At 32.0% G+C, this 16614-nt stretch overlaps 2 protein-coding genes across 2 annotated transcripts in view; both read left to right on the top strand.

The window, feature by feature from the left end:
* LOC106099425 (trypsin-like) overlaps positions 1–1714 on the top strand; it is a 6809-nt gene extending 5095 nt beyond the window's left edge. Inside the window, exons 3-5 of the mRNA XM_013277983.1 lie at positions 406–581; positions 896–998; positions 1709–1714. Coding sequence (XP_013133437.1) covers positions 406–581; positions 896–998; positions 1709–1714 — 285 coding nt within the window. The remainder of the gene's footprint in view (positions 1–405; positions 582–895; positions 999–1708) is intronic.
* Positions 1715–8312: 6598 nt separating this feature from the next.
* Positions 8313–15471, top strand: LOC106099547. The gene is made up of 6 exons (XM_013278116.1): positions 8313–8435; positions 9593–9722; positions 12449–12563; positions 12825–12982; positions 13064–13212; positions 13283–15471. The coding sequence occupies exons 1-6, from the start codon at positions 8385–8387 to the stop codon at positions 15023–15025; spliced, it is 2346 nt and encodes a 781-aa protein (XP_013133570.1). The 5' UTR covers positions 8313–8384; the 3' UTR covers positions 15026–15471.
* The last annotated feature ends 1143 nt before the right edge of the window (positions 15472–16614 follow it).

The following is a 16614-nucleotide window of genomic DNA, read 5'->3' as shown; positions in this document are numbered from 1 at the left end:
TAATTGGCCTTCATTTTTTGTTTATTTTATTATTGTTTTTTAAGCTAGCTGTAAGTTATCCGTAAATAAATAAAATAAAATAAAAATAAAAATACTGTAGATGTTAGAATCTTTAGATACGTTTATATGTAGATGTTCTATATAATTTAATAATCATGTATATGGTTGACTTTTAACAATGCCTTAGTCTCATAAAATTGGCTAGACTCCAGACTGCTTGACATGGACTAGAAAATCTGCTCGATTCGCTATTAAACCCTTTTTATAATTTTTTAATGTCTTCAGTTTTGCACACAATTATAAACTAGACTGATGATTTTAACCCCACTGTTTGTACGTGATTTTAGATTTTTTTTACTAAGCGTCTAGTCGCATGCGACTACAAGAAAATATTTCCAATTACAGTACGGAGGACCAATATCAGACCGTGGTCTAATGAGTACCAGATTGCAGTTTGTACCGAAAGGGAAATGTGAAAGGATGCATCAGATAAAACTAACAACAGATATGTTTTGCTTGTACGGAGACGGAGTTCGGGATACATGTAAAGGAGATTCTGGTGGAGGAGTTATATGGAATGGGTATGTTTTTTTATATTAGGAGTATGTAAGTATACCTTTATATTTTGGATTAATTGCTTCGGTATCGGGAAGAGAAGGAATACAGTTAAATCTAATTTTGGTCTGTTTACGCTACAAAAATTGACTACGGATTTTTTTTTTTAAATTGCAAAAAACCAGCGCTTGACCACTATCCCACCTAGACCAGGGTGAAGATGTGGTCGAAGGATGGTACGCGCATGGATTTGTGGCTCTCTTAATATTAAAAAGATGGACAATATCCTATGTTGTAGAAATAAGGTTTCTGGGATTAATTATGTATATTCTTTTTACAGAATGATCGCTGGTATAGTGTCTCACGGAGACGGATGCTCTAAAAAACATAAACCGAGCATCTACACGAATGTTTTGTTTTTTAGAAATTGGATTAGATCACAGGTTAAAAATTTTGTTGAAAATTTTTGCAAAAAACGTAACAAAAGCATAAACAATTCATAAGTAAATTAGGGCATGTATCATTAATTTTAAAGAGCGAAATATTACAAAATGAAATTAACAAGTGCGAAAACAAAATTTGGAATTTGTCTAATTTCGAAATACGTATTTCAAAATGAACTTATTTACAAAAATACATTAAAGATTATTTCTATGTAAAAAAATGTCGTCGCAGTAGTGTTATAAGCTTATTAATTTTTCATTTTCATATGAATATATACAAAACTTGATGTCTTTTAACTATTCTATGAGAATTTCTTAGATTTTCAGATTTTTTTGATATCCAAGAATTTATTCTATTCAGCGTATTCATAGGAATAGGAATTAAATTCAGATTCTTGATTAGTTTCACATCGTCTTCTAAGAAAACGTTTTGTGTTGAGCATTATCCATCTGTAAGAGTTGTGTTGAAAATATAACATCTTTCGAAGTGCGATTTTTATCAAATAAAAGTAGTTGTAACAGAAACTTTTGTGATATAAATTTAAGGGTAAAATATACACGTTTCTTAACAAGTTTAAGTTCGTAATTCCATCGCTGGAGGTCAAAGAGTTAAAACATGTCGTAAGTAGTGTTTTATTGTATGTTTGGAGCAATACAGTAAAAGTTAAAATATTATACTTTTTAATAAATTTGTTTTATCTCTGACGCAGGTATAAGCTTATCTTATCGTATCGTACGAAGCTTTGCTTTATTAAAGCTTTGTTATCAATAATGTTGATAATGATATAGATAAAGGCAAAATTTTTCTCTTCAATTTGTCATTTTTGGTTAAAATATTTTTGGAAACTTTAATTAAAAGTCATGATAAAGAAGTAAGTTGAACTTGATGACTAAGTATGGTCTGGTAATTATGTTTATTACATAAGTTCTATTAAAACGAAAAAATCATAGTTACCTGTAGAAGTATGAAATATTTGTAAAGACAGCTAAGTACGGTTCCTTTGGTTCAGCATTTCCAAAAGACAAAATACCAACAAGAAGGTCTTCATATACCGCGGCGCCACCATTGTCATATAGACGTCGTCCCTGAGAGAGAAAATAATAACAAGAAATAAAAATCTTTACTTCTCTTTAGGAGTTTTTATATCTTTTTAATTTATATTTAAGTTTAAGAACGAAAATGAAATACTAAAAAACTATCTAAAAAATAACTTTCCTTCAATTGATTACATATTATGCTAATAGATGGCAGCACTTGTTAGTTATCCCAGTTTTCACTTAATTTTTTTATTATTTTAATTATTGTCAATGAAGAATTGTATTATCTTAGATACAAAATACTATATTTATCAAGCATTGCTTTATTGAGTAATGCATTTATCAGTTGTGATAAATAACTCACAAGTAAGTAGTACTCACTAAGTTATATTTTGCGCAAAAGTTCGACTGCGTAATGAGTCCTCTATAGTTTTGAACACAGTTTTCTCTATTTATTACCATCATCTCTGTCCACAATAATACGTTTCCAATTTTCGGGGTTAGTCTCTGAAAGTAATCAGTTGGTAAAGGTGACCTCTTAAAATATACCATGAAACTTTTACATGCCGTGGTTAATCCAGTGTTCAACATCGAGGTTACAATTAATGTTGTGTGTGTTTGACAATAGATGGCGCTTTTACCAATTGAGAAGTTTTACCGATTAATCCTACGTGTAAATTTTTAAGAAACTTTAATGGCTAAAATAAGTTAATAAATATTTTGAGATAGTATAATAAAACTCTTCAGTGAAATTTTAAGACCTGGGTGACGAAAGTCTTTGAGGTTCTTTGTGGGTTAAATATTGTACCCCTAGATAAAGTTTTTATGGACTGAATCTTAACATCCTGGATAATTCTAGACTTACAGAGTTGGCTACTCACAGATGTGCTCCAGCCAGATACTGTTATTGCTGTATTTTCTCTTACCACGGTCTCCGGCTCTACAAGGATCACTTTCTTCACGCCTGAACTAAATATAACGTGATTCTGTAATAAAAAATTCATTACTCAAAGTATATCCCAGCAAATATTTACATTTTTAATACAACACTCACATTAATTACGGGATTAGACATTCTCATTTACGTTCTATATATTTCAAGATGTTTTTATTAGAATGTTTTTAATTTATTCTACAAGTTATCAATATTTTAACTCACTTTAAGAAGAAGTAGAGCGATATCATTGTCCGATTCGCACAGATGTTTATAATATTCATGTATTTTAATCGAATCCACGTTATAAATATTTCTGAAATAAAGATAGAGAATTTCCATCACAAAACTGGCAAATGCGACATACACTTTAATTTTAAAACTTTCTGGAAATCTATCTTCTATTAGACTTTTATTGAATACTAGCTTTCGCTCGCGACTCCGGCCTCGTGGAATTAAAATAAAAACAAAAGTGAGTATGTTAAGAACACATACTCACTTTTGTTTTTATTTTTATTATTACAGACTATCCTCTACATCTACGCCAAATTTCATCGAGATCCGTTCAGCCGTTTGGTCTACAAACTCTAAGAAACATCCATCCATCCATTTAAACTTTCGCAGTTATAATATTAGTAGGATTAGTAAGATGATTCCTATTAGATGCCATTTCCACTCGACGTTTGACGTGAATATTGATGCTTAAATCCGTAGATTGCAAGTATAGTGCTTTAATACTTACTCCCCGTCAGAAAGAATGTTGCTACCGACTTTTACAACGACTTTCTCATCTGTGTTTTTCCAAAAGCAACTCGCTGTAGTTACAACAGTAATGCTGCTGACAAGACTTCCAGAACAGAACAAATTGCTGTATATTATAAGCACATGATGTGGTACTTCTTCTATATTAGGCGTATAAGTACGTTGTGTACTGATTGGATTAAGATATACATCATGTTCTGGTAAAAAACGGTATGTGAATGCGGGAGCATAAAGTAGGAATACACTAAGGAATCTGAAAACAGAAAATAATCATACTATCATACTAATATAATAAATGTCTTTCACATTTAGATAGACGGATAGATGGATAGATGGATAGATGGATGCATGTTTGTTAGAGTTTGTAGCCTAAACGGCTGAACTGATTTCGATTAAAATTTGGTACAGATGTAGAGGATAGTCTGGAAGAATACATAGGCTACTCACTTTTTTTTTTAATTCCGCGCGAACGGAGTCGTGAAAAAAGCTAGTGGTACGTACAGAACACAATTTGTTTTAGAAATAAGCACATTTTAAGGGTATTTGAATCTTTTTTAAGATGATAAAAGTAAATATCAAAAACTGTTCATTACTCGATGACGAAATTGAATCTATAAGTTGCATAAAGAAAACTTATTTAACAAGAAAAAATAAAAGAATGAAATGTAAATATTTGGAAATGTAACAAACGACCTTTGGCTTTACATCACAGGAAATTGGAAGGGTAAGATGTTGCCAGTCATGTTGCGGCTTTAAATAAACAGCTTGTAAGATTTCCGAGGGATGAATTTACATATTTCTCAAAGGAAATTAAATGTAAACAAAGTTGGTAATTATAGGACAACATTGGTAACATAGTAAATAGCATTTTTCTTTTCCTTAATTACAGATTGCATTGTTGTTAACAATTTAATATTCTTGTGCATAAACTTCTAACCTAAGTGCATAGAATATTATTATGCCATTTAATATTTATCGTCTAAAATTACGTCAAGTTTTTGTCTTTAAAATTAATCATTTGTTTTCAATCATCACACCTTTTTTCATTATATAACCTTAATTAACTCTACTTAAGCCTATCTCTGGATTTTTACGTGCACATTTCGAGCGCGAACACACCCATGACTAAACTATCGCACAACTGTTTAGTCTCGGTTTGATTCCTATAAGCTTATTTGGAGTTGCCTACCCTACTCGATTTTTAGTTGTGAAACTAAAGAGTTGAATTGGCTGAGAAACAATCGACAATCGCACAATAGTTGCATTATAGTTTAGTCAAAGGCCCACTCTTATACTTAAGCCTTTGTCTTTCATGTCTTCCTTATAAGATGCCGATACCATGGTAACCTTTGTTCCCTAATTCAATGCTATTATTATAACGTTATAAGAAAATACAAGCTAATTGTGTGTATTTACAGTGTTGTGTTAACTTAATTTCTAGTCTGGCGTAGTGAGTAGTAATCCAGATCACAATCCCTAGCGGCATAATGTGAGTCGTTAGACTAACATGTACGGACCCCGGGGGCTCGCCTAACAGCCTACAGACATTGTAAACTAAGCCCGAACTGTTGCTCTGGGACTCTCTTATGATCTCAAGCATTTCTGTTGTCATTCACAAGGGATTTGCTTTCAATGTTTCGATTCGCTTCTACAAGATTGATTAAAATTTTTTTTATTCTATTTGTTGCAATATTCACTAATTTTATGTCTATTTGACATTAATTAAACCTTTTTAATTACACGAGTAACGTTTATTAAAATAATAACGCATTTATATTGCCTTTGCATATGGAAAAAATGCTGTATCCGGCAGATAATAACATCAGCGTAGTTATATCCTTGCATAATCAGAAAGCAAAGTTAATATTACGTAGAATAAGGATGATTTCCATACTTACGCGTTCATCTCGCTCGGAATATGAATTTTAATGCGAGAGTTAACTCGATTCCTCGAGCGGGTGCCGCATAATAGCAAATATTTTCAAGAGCGACGCTTGTTAGTGCAGAGATTTCATTGAAAGTCAAGTATTTAGCTCCCGACCGATACAAAGGGACGAAGCGAATAAAACTATAGAATATACTTCGATATAAATAAAATTCACAATCATACTTTGTCGACCGTACAACTGATATGAAGTTATTACAGTTTTGCGAACGAGTCGTTTTGAGTATCAAGATAATACGTACGGTTTATAAACTGTGACTGAATCTTACAAGAATAGTATAAGGTTTGTTTTTCTGTGACAAATGTTTTTACGATGGTAAAATATGTTGTAGCTGTTACAAGTCGTAGGAACGCTAAAAATTGCGTTATTTCTCGTAGGTGGCGTGTCGTTGGGTCGGAGGCGCGCCTTCGCCTGCCTATATATTTAGGACTATTCGTATTCCCGTCACGTCCGAGTTGAAGGAAGTCTCTGAAATGGATTTACTTTGCTGGCGTTTTGCATTTTACGAAGGTCTGTATAGCTGTATAATAAGAGTCATATTGACTTTGTTCCTTCCAGTTCTGTAGTCGGTAGAAAGTTTTTTGCTTACGAATAGCGTTCGAGGATAATGAATTCTTCAAATAAGTTGAATTTCATAATTAGTGATAATTAATGTTATTTCTTTTGTTGTTTTTAAGAATTTCCTTGTGGGTCTTCCACTTATCTTTAGTAACTGTGGTACATACATTTATTCGAGTGCAAAAAGAAGCCATGTAGACTTGTAATTAAAATAATATAGAGAGCAAAATCGTACTTAAATGTTTATTACGTTCGGCCTCTACATAGTACACATTTTGAGGTAAATTAAATATCTAAAAATACTTTAATCATATCTTTACAAAGCTTTCATCTCATCAAATAGAACACACTCGATTACTTTTTACTTGTACTCTGAGGCAGCATCCAGCGACGTAATTGCCTAGAGAAAATGTAAAAAGAGCTCTAAACTCGATTATCTTAGAATGTTTGACTTTCGCAAACTTGCTGAGACGTTAAGAGATACCAACACACATAGACTGCTGTACATAGTGACGGTTATAGAAAATAAATTGGCTTCATTTTTATTGTCTATTTTGTTAATATTCGCTTAATATAAAAGAGACATCATACTAGCATGAGTAATACAATATATGTAAATTTACTCCAGTTTTTATATTAAAATTGGCTTTTTTACCATGGTCTTAAATTTTATCTGTAAGTTGTTATTAGTAAATGAACAGATAATTGGCGTTAAAAACTATATGTAATTCAAACTTGATTGCGTCAATTGCTGCCAATCAGCAGAGATAAAGTTTTACTTAAACAAATTACTTGACACTTCTCAGTCGATGCTTACGGCCTTTAACAATCTAATTCAATTAAACTAATCAATCGGAAACCGAAAGCCCCTTTGTAGATAGTAAGTAAAGCGAAACTATCTGTTCCATTTAACATTATTTACGCAGAAATTGTTATATTTTTGGAGTAATAATTTTAAACAAATGTAATAAGCTTGATGTAATATATCTAAAACGAACTAAGACTTAACCCATTTTAGGTATCAAGTATGGTTTTATCTATACTTACTAATATTAATACAAAGAATAGTTTTATCGTGGGCATCTAATATTAAAGTCGATTTTTATTGCAATAATAATGACAATTAGTAATATTTAGATTTATTTCAATCAATACACAAATATTTAGTACAATAACATCATCATCATACACTTTTTTTTTCTATATTGTATAGACCCCATTACGGGTAAAAGCCTGCAATTACAATGCAGCGTTTGTGTTTATATATGACAAACTCGCATTTTTTCAACGTTTTATCCACTTACCATAACGCTGAATGACAATTAGTCTCGTTAGAAATAGTTAACAGAAAAATGAGGACAGGTTGTCTATTGTTGCCTATAATCTAATGGTAGCACTACATTGAATAAAATAATTGAACGAACTGAAATTTTTCATAAATTATTTCACCTTATCGGCAAAGGAGGCGTTGGATGTGTCCCTCGACTGTTACTCTGCACGTGACGCTGTAAAGAGAGATACGTGTCGTATGTGTACCCAAGTCGTTCATGCTCGGTACACCGGAAAGTGCTTGCTTTTTAGTAGGGTTCTTCCTAGAATTATGTCAAGTATGCGGCTTTTCAATTTCCCATTATTTCACACTTGACGTACGCTCGACTTGCGTAAAAATATTCGAGCTCCTGCAAAAAGGAAGTGAAATCAAAACAAGAACACGTATTTCATAACCTGTCCCATTTGTCCTTTGATATTGTTTCGTGTCGTATTTATGTTGACATCGAAATGATCCTTTAGAAGGGAAAATTGTATATTTTTGTTCTGAACAAAAATGGAAACCTTTTAGGCGAAAGTCGGTGAAATGTATAATGTATTGTAACAGTAAATCCGAGGATCAGTATTCAACGACCCTGACCCTTCGTCAGTGAAGGGGAAACTTGAGCGTGAATAAAAAAGAAGCCCTGTCCTTATTTCCCTCGGTGTTATTGTCAAATATTTTGTTTACATAATGAAGGAAGGTCCGAGCGCGAGGCCTCGATGGCGCCGCACGACGGCCGTAGCTTGCGGCAGTCTCGCCACGGCAGCCGCGTGCTACGGAGGCCGATGTCTACGTCGTAGCTATCCCTGGCTACGCAATACGTAAAGTGCTACACGATGCATTTTCTCATATTATTGGCATTTTTTGCCTCGGCCCAAGCACGTGCGGTAAGTTTTTTTACAGTGTTAGTTTCTATTTCTGTTTTATTAGTCCACTTCTGTTTTTTTTTTTGTTTAACTTATTCAGTTTGCTTCTCAAGTAGTATTAATATTTTTTTGTATTTAAAGTAACTTAACTTGGTTATCTTTATTATTTTTTTAGTTTTTAAAAAATAAAAGTAGATCAAGTTTAATTTTTTAAATGAGTTTTTATTATCAATCTATTATTTATTGGTTTTCTTGCTTTTTGAATGATTTTAAAATGATGACTAAAAATATATTTTCCATTCAGTGTGTAATTTTGAAAAAAATTTGGACTTAACAAAATTAGAATAATTAGATTAAACACCTTTCTAAGAATGTTTGAATTAATTACAAACTCAATCGAAGAAGTCGTAGATTTAGTTTGATAATTAACTTACCAGAGAAGTTAGATAGCTTGTTTTAACTCGAGGCTCTGAAATTTAATTTAAACATTAATACTACATAAAGATACTTCCTTTTCCTATTGAATTATTTACAATAGTAAGTGGATAGGTAGTTTTGCTGTTGATTTATTTTTATTTTTGTACAGAGTGAAGAGTATAATAAGACATTAACGTCATATTGCGCGAACTCTGTTGAAGTTACCATACATAAATATACTTCTGACCAAATAAGTACTAATATAATTTTTTAGACGAAGACTGTATTACCATATTTCTCGTTCTAATTTTGATAACCTTTATGTGAAACTTCCTCCAACTTCTGCACGCAATTTCAGATGCAAATTTCAATTCTGACTTGTAGGCGTCGACGAGCTGATTGTAGTTACTGAACACGAAAACAGGAATATGTTTTCGTTTTTTATGTTTTAAAATTTGCAATACTTTTTGTAATAGCATTAGGAAAGAAATATAATTATAATAGGCATAGAACGTTTTTAGAATTCTAAAGCTTCATTACTGAGTTTACACTGGGCCAGAGTGGTTGACTATGCCCTAGTCACCCTAACTTAGGGTAAGCTACGGAGGGCTTCGAAGCCCCTTAGTGGGGACGTATAGTGAACTGGTAAAAATTACTGAGTTCTGACTGAGTATCATGTTATTGATTCAAATATATTAGATTTTTTTGTTGTTAACTATAATAAATAAAAAATAATTATAAATGCTGTTTTTTATCAATAGGTGAACATCAGCAACACTTGGGTTCTTCCTGAGGAAGGTTTCCCGGTTTTCTACCGCTACTTCAGAGACCGCATCTCTTGGTACGAAGCGGACGCAGTTTGTCAATTCCATCATGCGAATCTGGTAACAGGTAAAGAATTCTTGTTTAATAAGATATTTCTATATATTGTAAATTTTTTATAATCTGTTAAGAATATATATGTGGCCATAAGACAGAAAATGAAGTGTAATATTTTGCATGTATATGACCAAATGAAGAGCATTTTTTGGCGATTATACCTATATTAATAAGTTATTGTTTGATCTGCACCTACATATATTTTAGAGATAGCTAATAACGCGGCCTGTTAAACACATAATGTAATCCCAAAACTTCATTATTACCGCATTCAATCATATCAAAAGCAAATATAGCTTCTTAGACTAACAACATAATTATTTACTATAATTGTAAACATTTACAATATTGATAATGTTGAAGTTACTGGCAACTAGCGACGTGAGACAAATGAAGAATAAAATTTTATAAAAAATAGAACGAATATCAGAAAGATTCGAATTAGTTTTTGACGGATGTCTTAGTTTTTACGTAAAATGCCTTCTTTTTCTAAAATGTATTATTTATAAGAAATAAAGTTTTTTTGCTAGTTTCCACGAAGTATTTACATTGCCCACATGCGCTTATAACTGCAAATACATTAACAAATAATAGTTAAATAAGTCATTTACTCTACATAACACATTAAATGAACACTTACAATTGAACATTTTTACTTATGAAGGGGAAGTTGTCTTTTGTTTTAAATGCATAGATATTTTACTCATTAATTTTCGAATTTGTATCTGCATTATTTTTCATAGCATTATGTAAAATTGTTGTTTTACAATTGAAAATAGCGGTTTTCATTACAGTTTACATGGTTTATGTCATTTTCAATTAAAAAAGCTGGTTTATTTTTTACTAGATTTCATTTGCGATTCCGTCCGCGCGTTATTCAAAAAATAAATTTATAAGTGGCCTGTCTTCTTTCAGACTATTTCCTACATCTGTAATAAATTTCATCGAGATCTATGAAATTCAGCACAGCAAAACTTTCGCATTTATAGTATTAGTAAGATTTATCATCTTTCGCCTTAACCTATTCCCATAGGGTCGGTGGTTATATTAGTAAGATTGATTTGCTAAAAAATTGAAAATGTAAATAAATACATACAAAGATAGCAGTTATCTAATAAGTTTCAATAGTCAACTTCGAAGTACAAATTCATCAATGATATTCATTTCACATACTTTGAAAGTCGGATTTAGCGTGATTCGTAAGTAACTTTATGGATTGCTAACTAAACTACTTTGACAACTTAAGCTCAGTTGTTGTCGGGAGTTTGTGAAGATACAAACTTATTAACGTGTTTAATATGAAATTTTGATATTCACATTTCTACTTACAGTAAATATGATAATTGACAAGTAAAATCGCGTGCTAAGATCATGTTTTTAATGTATCTCAACAAGTCGTCCATTTTAAACTGGTTACTATCACGTAAAAATAACGTTTTCTTTTTTTTTTTAGTTTTTTAACTGGCAGTACGACATTAGTGTGTTCAATTTAATAAATTCGTTAAATTAATATTCCTTGTATGGAAATAAAAGTTAAACATATTGAAGAAAAGTTTTTATATCGGTAAAAAATTTATTAATTAAAAAATAAAACTAAATAACCAATAACAGTATATCATTATAAAATAGCAGTAACGCAGCACCCCTGTGGTACCCAGCTTATTGTCGTCCTTGACGTCTAGTTTTCGCCACTCTGTTGGTTTGTTGAACAAGTCCCTTGTCACTTACACACGCTACGTCGACGTCGGTCCTGTTACTTATGAAGGGGAAGTTTTCTATTGTTAACAATGGAAAGATATTTTATTCATTTGTTTTCGATTTTGAATCTAGATTAGTTTCCATGGAATTTAGCTTATTGTGACTTAAAAAAATGTGACAAACTTTTGCCAAACAATGGAAGAAGTGATCACACACTATAGGTACAAATACATTAACACCAATACTTTATGAAATCCTGGTACTGGTTCTTCTAGGAAGTCGACGCAGTTTGTGAAAACATAAATATGTAACATTAACAAGGGATTCAATAAATTACAGCAGACGGCAATTATAATGTCGCCATTATAAAATTACGAAGAGCACGTATCATCCATTAAAGTGAGATTTTAAGTGCACCAGCATGTTATATTATATTTCAAAAGTTTTAATGGAAGCCGCCATTTGCTCGGTTAATTTAGAGGTCTGCGGTAACAATTATTATGCGGTATTTGAGCAGACAATATGTATATGTGATTTTTTTATCATTAAACTTAAAGTCTTGTAATCATTACTCTCAAGAAGGCCTTAATATATGAAACAATTATGATAAATTAGTATTAGTTTCATTTAGCTAATGTAATGAATTGGCTCTTAAGCTAAAGGGCGAGGTGTGCCGGTGACGTCACAGCGTGTGTTAGTCAATTACCAAACACAAAGGTGTGCCAGATATTGATCGTCGTCCCGTTTTATTTCTGAAAGAGCAAGTTACAAATGGCTCATTCCAAATGTGTGTCGTGTTAGGTGGCCATCTATAAAATGTTTTATAGGGTTGTTACAAATTTCCTTTTATGTTTTAGTGTTACATTTCTCTCGAATTGTGAATAAATCAAATTAAATGTTATATTATAACTTTATTTTAACTTGAAAAACGTACTTACTTTTAGGTCTTACTTAAATAAAGTACACTGCACGAACAGTAAGAAATTTTTAGAATAAAATTTGCTAACTTAGACAAATTTCATGCGTAATTTTCTTTTTAGTTGATACGACGGCACAATACGATGCCGTGCGCGCCTACCTTAAAGAATTGGACATATCTAGCGGGGTGTGGGTTGGATTGATTAGAAGCAATCCAGAAGGCGATTTTACTTGGACGTAAGTTAATTCAAATTTTATTATTACCATGCCATTTAGAATAATTCTTAAAACTAATGAATAAGGAATTAAACTTTACTATATCAATAAAAGTAAGTTTACGGCGTAAATTATAAATTAAAACAGCGCATCACTTTCACATTTTATTAAAAAAAAAGTTGGATGATTAGAGATTAAACTAATTTAAGACAGTGAAAAAGGTACTATTACCTTAAAAACGTAAGAAAAGCCAAAAACGATATAAAATGTTTTGGTATACAGCGATTACCGTGGCTTAAGTGGCGATGGCTACTGGAGCTCGGCGCCGGACCCGCGCACGGCTCCCCTGTGCGCCGCCGCCGACCCTACTGAAGACTACCGCTGGGAGGCACGAGCATGCGGTGGACCTACAGTCGCTTCTTTCATCTGCGAACTACCAGGTACTAAAATCTATTTAGTCTATGATATCGAGTCAGATGTATAGCTCAATAAAATTATACAAAACCTTCTTTTCTTATCAGTTCCGCAATGGGCACTTGGGAAAGAAGGCTGCATGGTGCGAGCGCTACCCGCCTTGACTATTCTGTATTTACCGGAAAGTGCAGCAGTACAGTTGACTGCTGATTGTGGCCTCGCTGGCGTCAAACGTGTGCAATGCACGGGAAATGTGGTATGACACATTGTTTTAAATACGATATACAATATTTAGGTATATTTTTAAACATGAACTATGTTTACAGAAGCGTGAAGATCTTCTACGCGACCTTTCATGTGCTGAAGAAGTAGAATCCACTTCTTTGAATAATTTAACTTTAAATATCACAATCACTGAGACCACGACATCTACAGAAAACCAAGAACTATCAAGTATCAGTGTCACTGAAGAAAATATGTCAATTGAACATGACAACGGGCATGGCAATTTACCTTCGAGTGTAATGTCTACACCCATTCCTTTCAACGAAAATGTAAGACAATCTACCATATCAGAATTGCCATCGACTTCGCAGCCTATTCATTACGAAATGAACAAAGTTATTTTAGAGAAAAATATTAACTTAAATGATATGCAGAATAACCTTCAAAGCAATGATATACCAAATTTAGTCAATAATGACAATTTTCTTACAAATTATCGAATACAAAAATTGGAAGATGAAGAAAATATGCAGCATAAAAAATTACACGACGAGCTAGCCAGACTTGGCAATTTTGAAACGATATTTACTCAACCAACCGATCACTTTGTACCTCCACTTGTTATGGCAAAAGCTAGGATTAGTGACGATATGAATGTTCTATCTTTAAAAGAAAAACATGCGCAACACTTTGGAATGAAGGATATGATAGAGAAAGAGAATGAGGAAAGTAAAGTAAATTTGGAAGGGGGATCTGAGATTTCAACTGAACCTCCGCATATAACAGAAAGTACGGTAGTATTGATCACGGAAGGAGTAACAAAATTAAAAGATAATGTAAAGAAAAATATATCACTATTAAAAAAATACAAAGACCTTAATACCAAAATTCCCCAGATTTCTAAAAGTAAAACAAAAAAGGTAAACAAAGAGACTATCACAGAAATCACGAACGAGAGTAAACCAACTTTTGTTAAAACACCTTTGGAAATTGCACCAACATCCACATTGGGAACTACAGTCGTAACTGCGATTTATGAAAGTCAAAATGACTCGAACATTGATTTGACTGTTATTTTACGAGAAACAGACGACGAAAGACATTTTAGTCAAGATTTAACTAATGGCACTGATGACGGAATCGTTAAGAACACGACAAGAAATCTAACACAGTTTGTTCACTCTACCACAGAAATTATAGATTCTTTCAACGGAACACAATTAAATGTACAAGAAACACAGGAAAAATTAAACAAAAGTGGCAAAACCTTGGAACAAATAAGCACTAACAGTAGCAATGGAAATGACATCAACATTTCGGAAACACCACAAACTCTGGATTTTACAACTAAATTGCCCATTTTTAAAGACGAAATAATTAATATGCCGACTACAAATTTCAATATAAGTATTCATGATGATACCAACAAAACTGTTTTCACTACTACTGAAGTTATTGCTACAATCATAGATGATATACAAATATCTGGTTCTAATTCTTCAATCGATTTGCCTTCTAACACAGTAGACAGAGCAAATTATACTGAAATAACTGAAAGTTCTCAAATTACTACTAAACCGGAATCACCGATTATAAATTCCGCAAATCAAACTTATACTCCAGATCATGAAACTACTCTGTATCCAGTTTTCAGTGATGCTTTTAACTACACTGAAACGGTAGAAGAGATAGACGAAAGGGCTGGTGATCTCGAAACTATTGACGATTTCCAATCACCTTTACTATCCGGTGCTAACGAACCTTTGCAGAGGCCTAACAGGTCAAGAAGACCTAAGCAACCAAATAGAGTAAATAAATTCAATCCTTTTCGTATTTTAGGTTAAGCCATTCAAAGAAACGTAAACTGCCAATTCTGTACTAACGACTGAACAACCATTGCACTCTAATGTAATTGCATCACATTTATCTACAATTACACGTAGAAGCACTAATCTTAATGATTAACTTTTTTCCAAGTCATAATATTAATATTCCATACTGTTTTGTGTGTTTGTCTCGTTTGAATTTGAATGAGAAAAAACGTCAATTTATGGTAACGATTTAAAAAAATATTGGAAGCTAGTTTTGAATTAAGAATTGGATTGTAACGAGTTAATAATAAGTATCGCAATCAATAAGAGAATGTTCTCACATTATTAGTAATAGTTATGTTCATGAACCATATCATATTAGGATAAGTAATTTAATTATAATTAAGACATTTTTTAAATATGACGACGCACAGTGAGTTTGATAAAATAAACATTAGAGCACAAAATCACGAAAAACATTTAGTAAGAAGAATAGGATTTAAGACTTTATAATCACAATCAAAGTGATTTTTGAGTTCATCATAATCTTATGAAATAAGATATTGTAAGAAATTTATATAAAATACATAACTGATATTGTTGTTTTTTTTTCTCCTATCCTCAGAAAATATTCCTTAGTTTACTTGAATTTTTGGACAAATGTACCAAGAAGTGACAAGACTAGGTTTTGAAATTAAAAGAAATATGTCGATATTACATAACTGAGAATAAAAGCCGTAACAAATTAAATTAAAAAAAATCTATGTTAGAGCTGTTGAGCATGTTCGCAATAAAATATTTAGGTATATATTTTCCCCAGAATCAGACGTTGCCCAAATATATGCCCTAAAGAAAAGCGTAATCTGTAGTTTTTCACATATAACACTACGAGTATAAAATAATTCAGAGTATTATAAAACATAACAATTACGTATTAAAGTTTTTCGGGCTAACCAAGTTAAATCTCATCAACTTAACGTTTACATAGTAAGGGTCCAACAATATTAATTTTACTTATGTTTCAGGCCGGAGGTTATAAGGATCCGTATTATGTTTGATTATTATGAGGGTCGGAACGGATTTAGAAAAGCTTGCTTTCGAAATTGCTTCAAAATTTACCATGTTGTTCGTTAACATAGTAATATTACAAGTACCATTTCAATAACTTAGAAACAAGGTTATAACTTAAAATGGCTTTTTTATTGTTTTATATTTATTAATTAAATAGTGCCGAGGGTAGCGAGGCTGCGGGCTATTTTTTTAACGTTCCAATTAAAGTTTTGTAAATGCAGACGGAAAAATATTTATTCACTTAATGAAGCTGATCTCTCTTTAAGAGCTTATAAATGTTGGTTCGCTTTTAGTCGTAATGAGAAGTCTTGATGAGTGTATTTGTTTTTATTCGTTTAAAGGAACTGCTTTTTAACGAATATTTAATGTTGAATAATTTATGTCTCTGACGAATCACTTAACGTGAAATTAATGGCTTATGAGAAAAATGTTTGTATAAAACACGATTTTTTTATAAATGTTTGCAGTTAGACATAGACATATTTATGTATAATATTTCTACTTACAAACGATGTTATTTACTTTTGGAAATAACTATGTACTGTATTGTA

Source organism: Papilio polytes, unplaced genomic scaffold (genome assembly GCF_000836215.1).
Source record: "Papilio polytes unplaced genomic scaffold, Ppol_1.0 DF824102.1, whole genome shotgun sequence".
Lineage (NCBI taxonomy): Eukaryota > Metazoa > Arthropoda > Insecta > Lepidoptera > Papilionidae > Papilio > Papilio polytes.
This window is presented reverse-complemented; position numbering and strand designations above follow the sequence as displayed.

Excerpts from the sequence above, each read along its gene's own strand:
- LOC106099547 (XM_013278116.1), top strand. The coding sequence starts at position 8,385 with ATGCATTTTCTCATATTATTGGCATTTTTTGCCTCGGCCCAAGCACGT. Across the intron at positions 8,436-9,592 it reads CCTCGGCCCAAGCACGTGCG|GTGAACATCAGCAACACTTG; the intron begins GTAAGTTTTTTT and ends TTTTATCAATAG. Across the intron at positions 9,723-12,448 it reads TCATGCGAATCTGGTAACAG|TTGATACGACGGCACAATAC; the intron begins GTAAAGAATTCT and ends TTTTCTTTTTAG.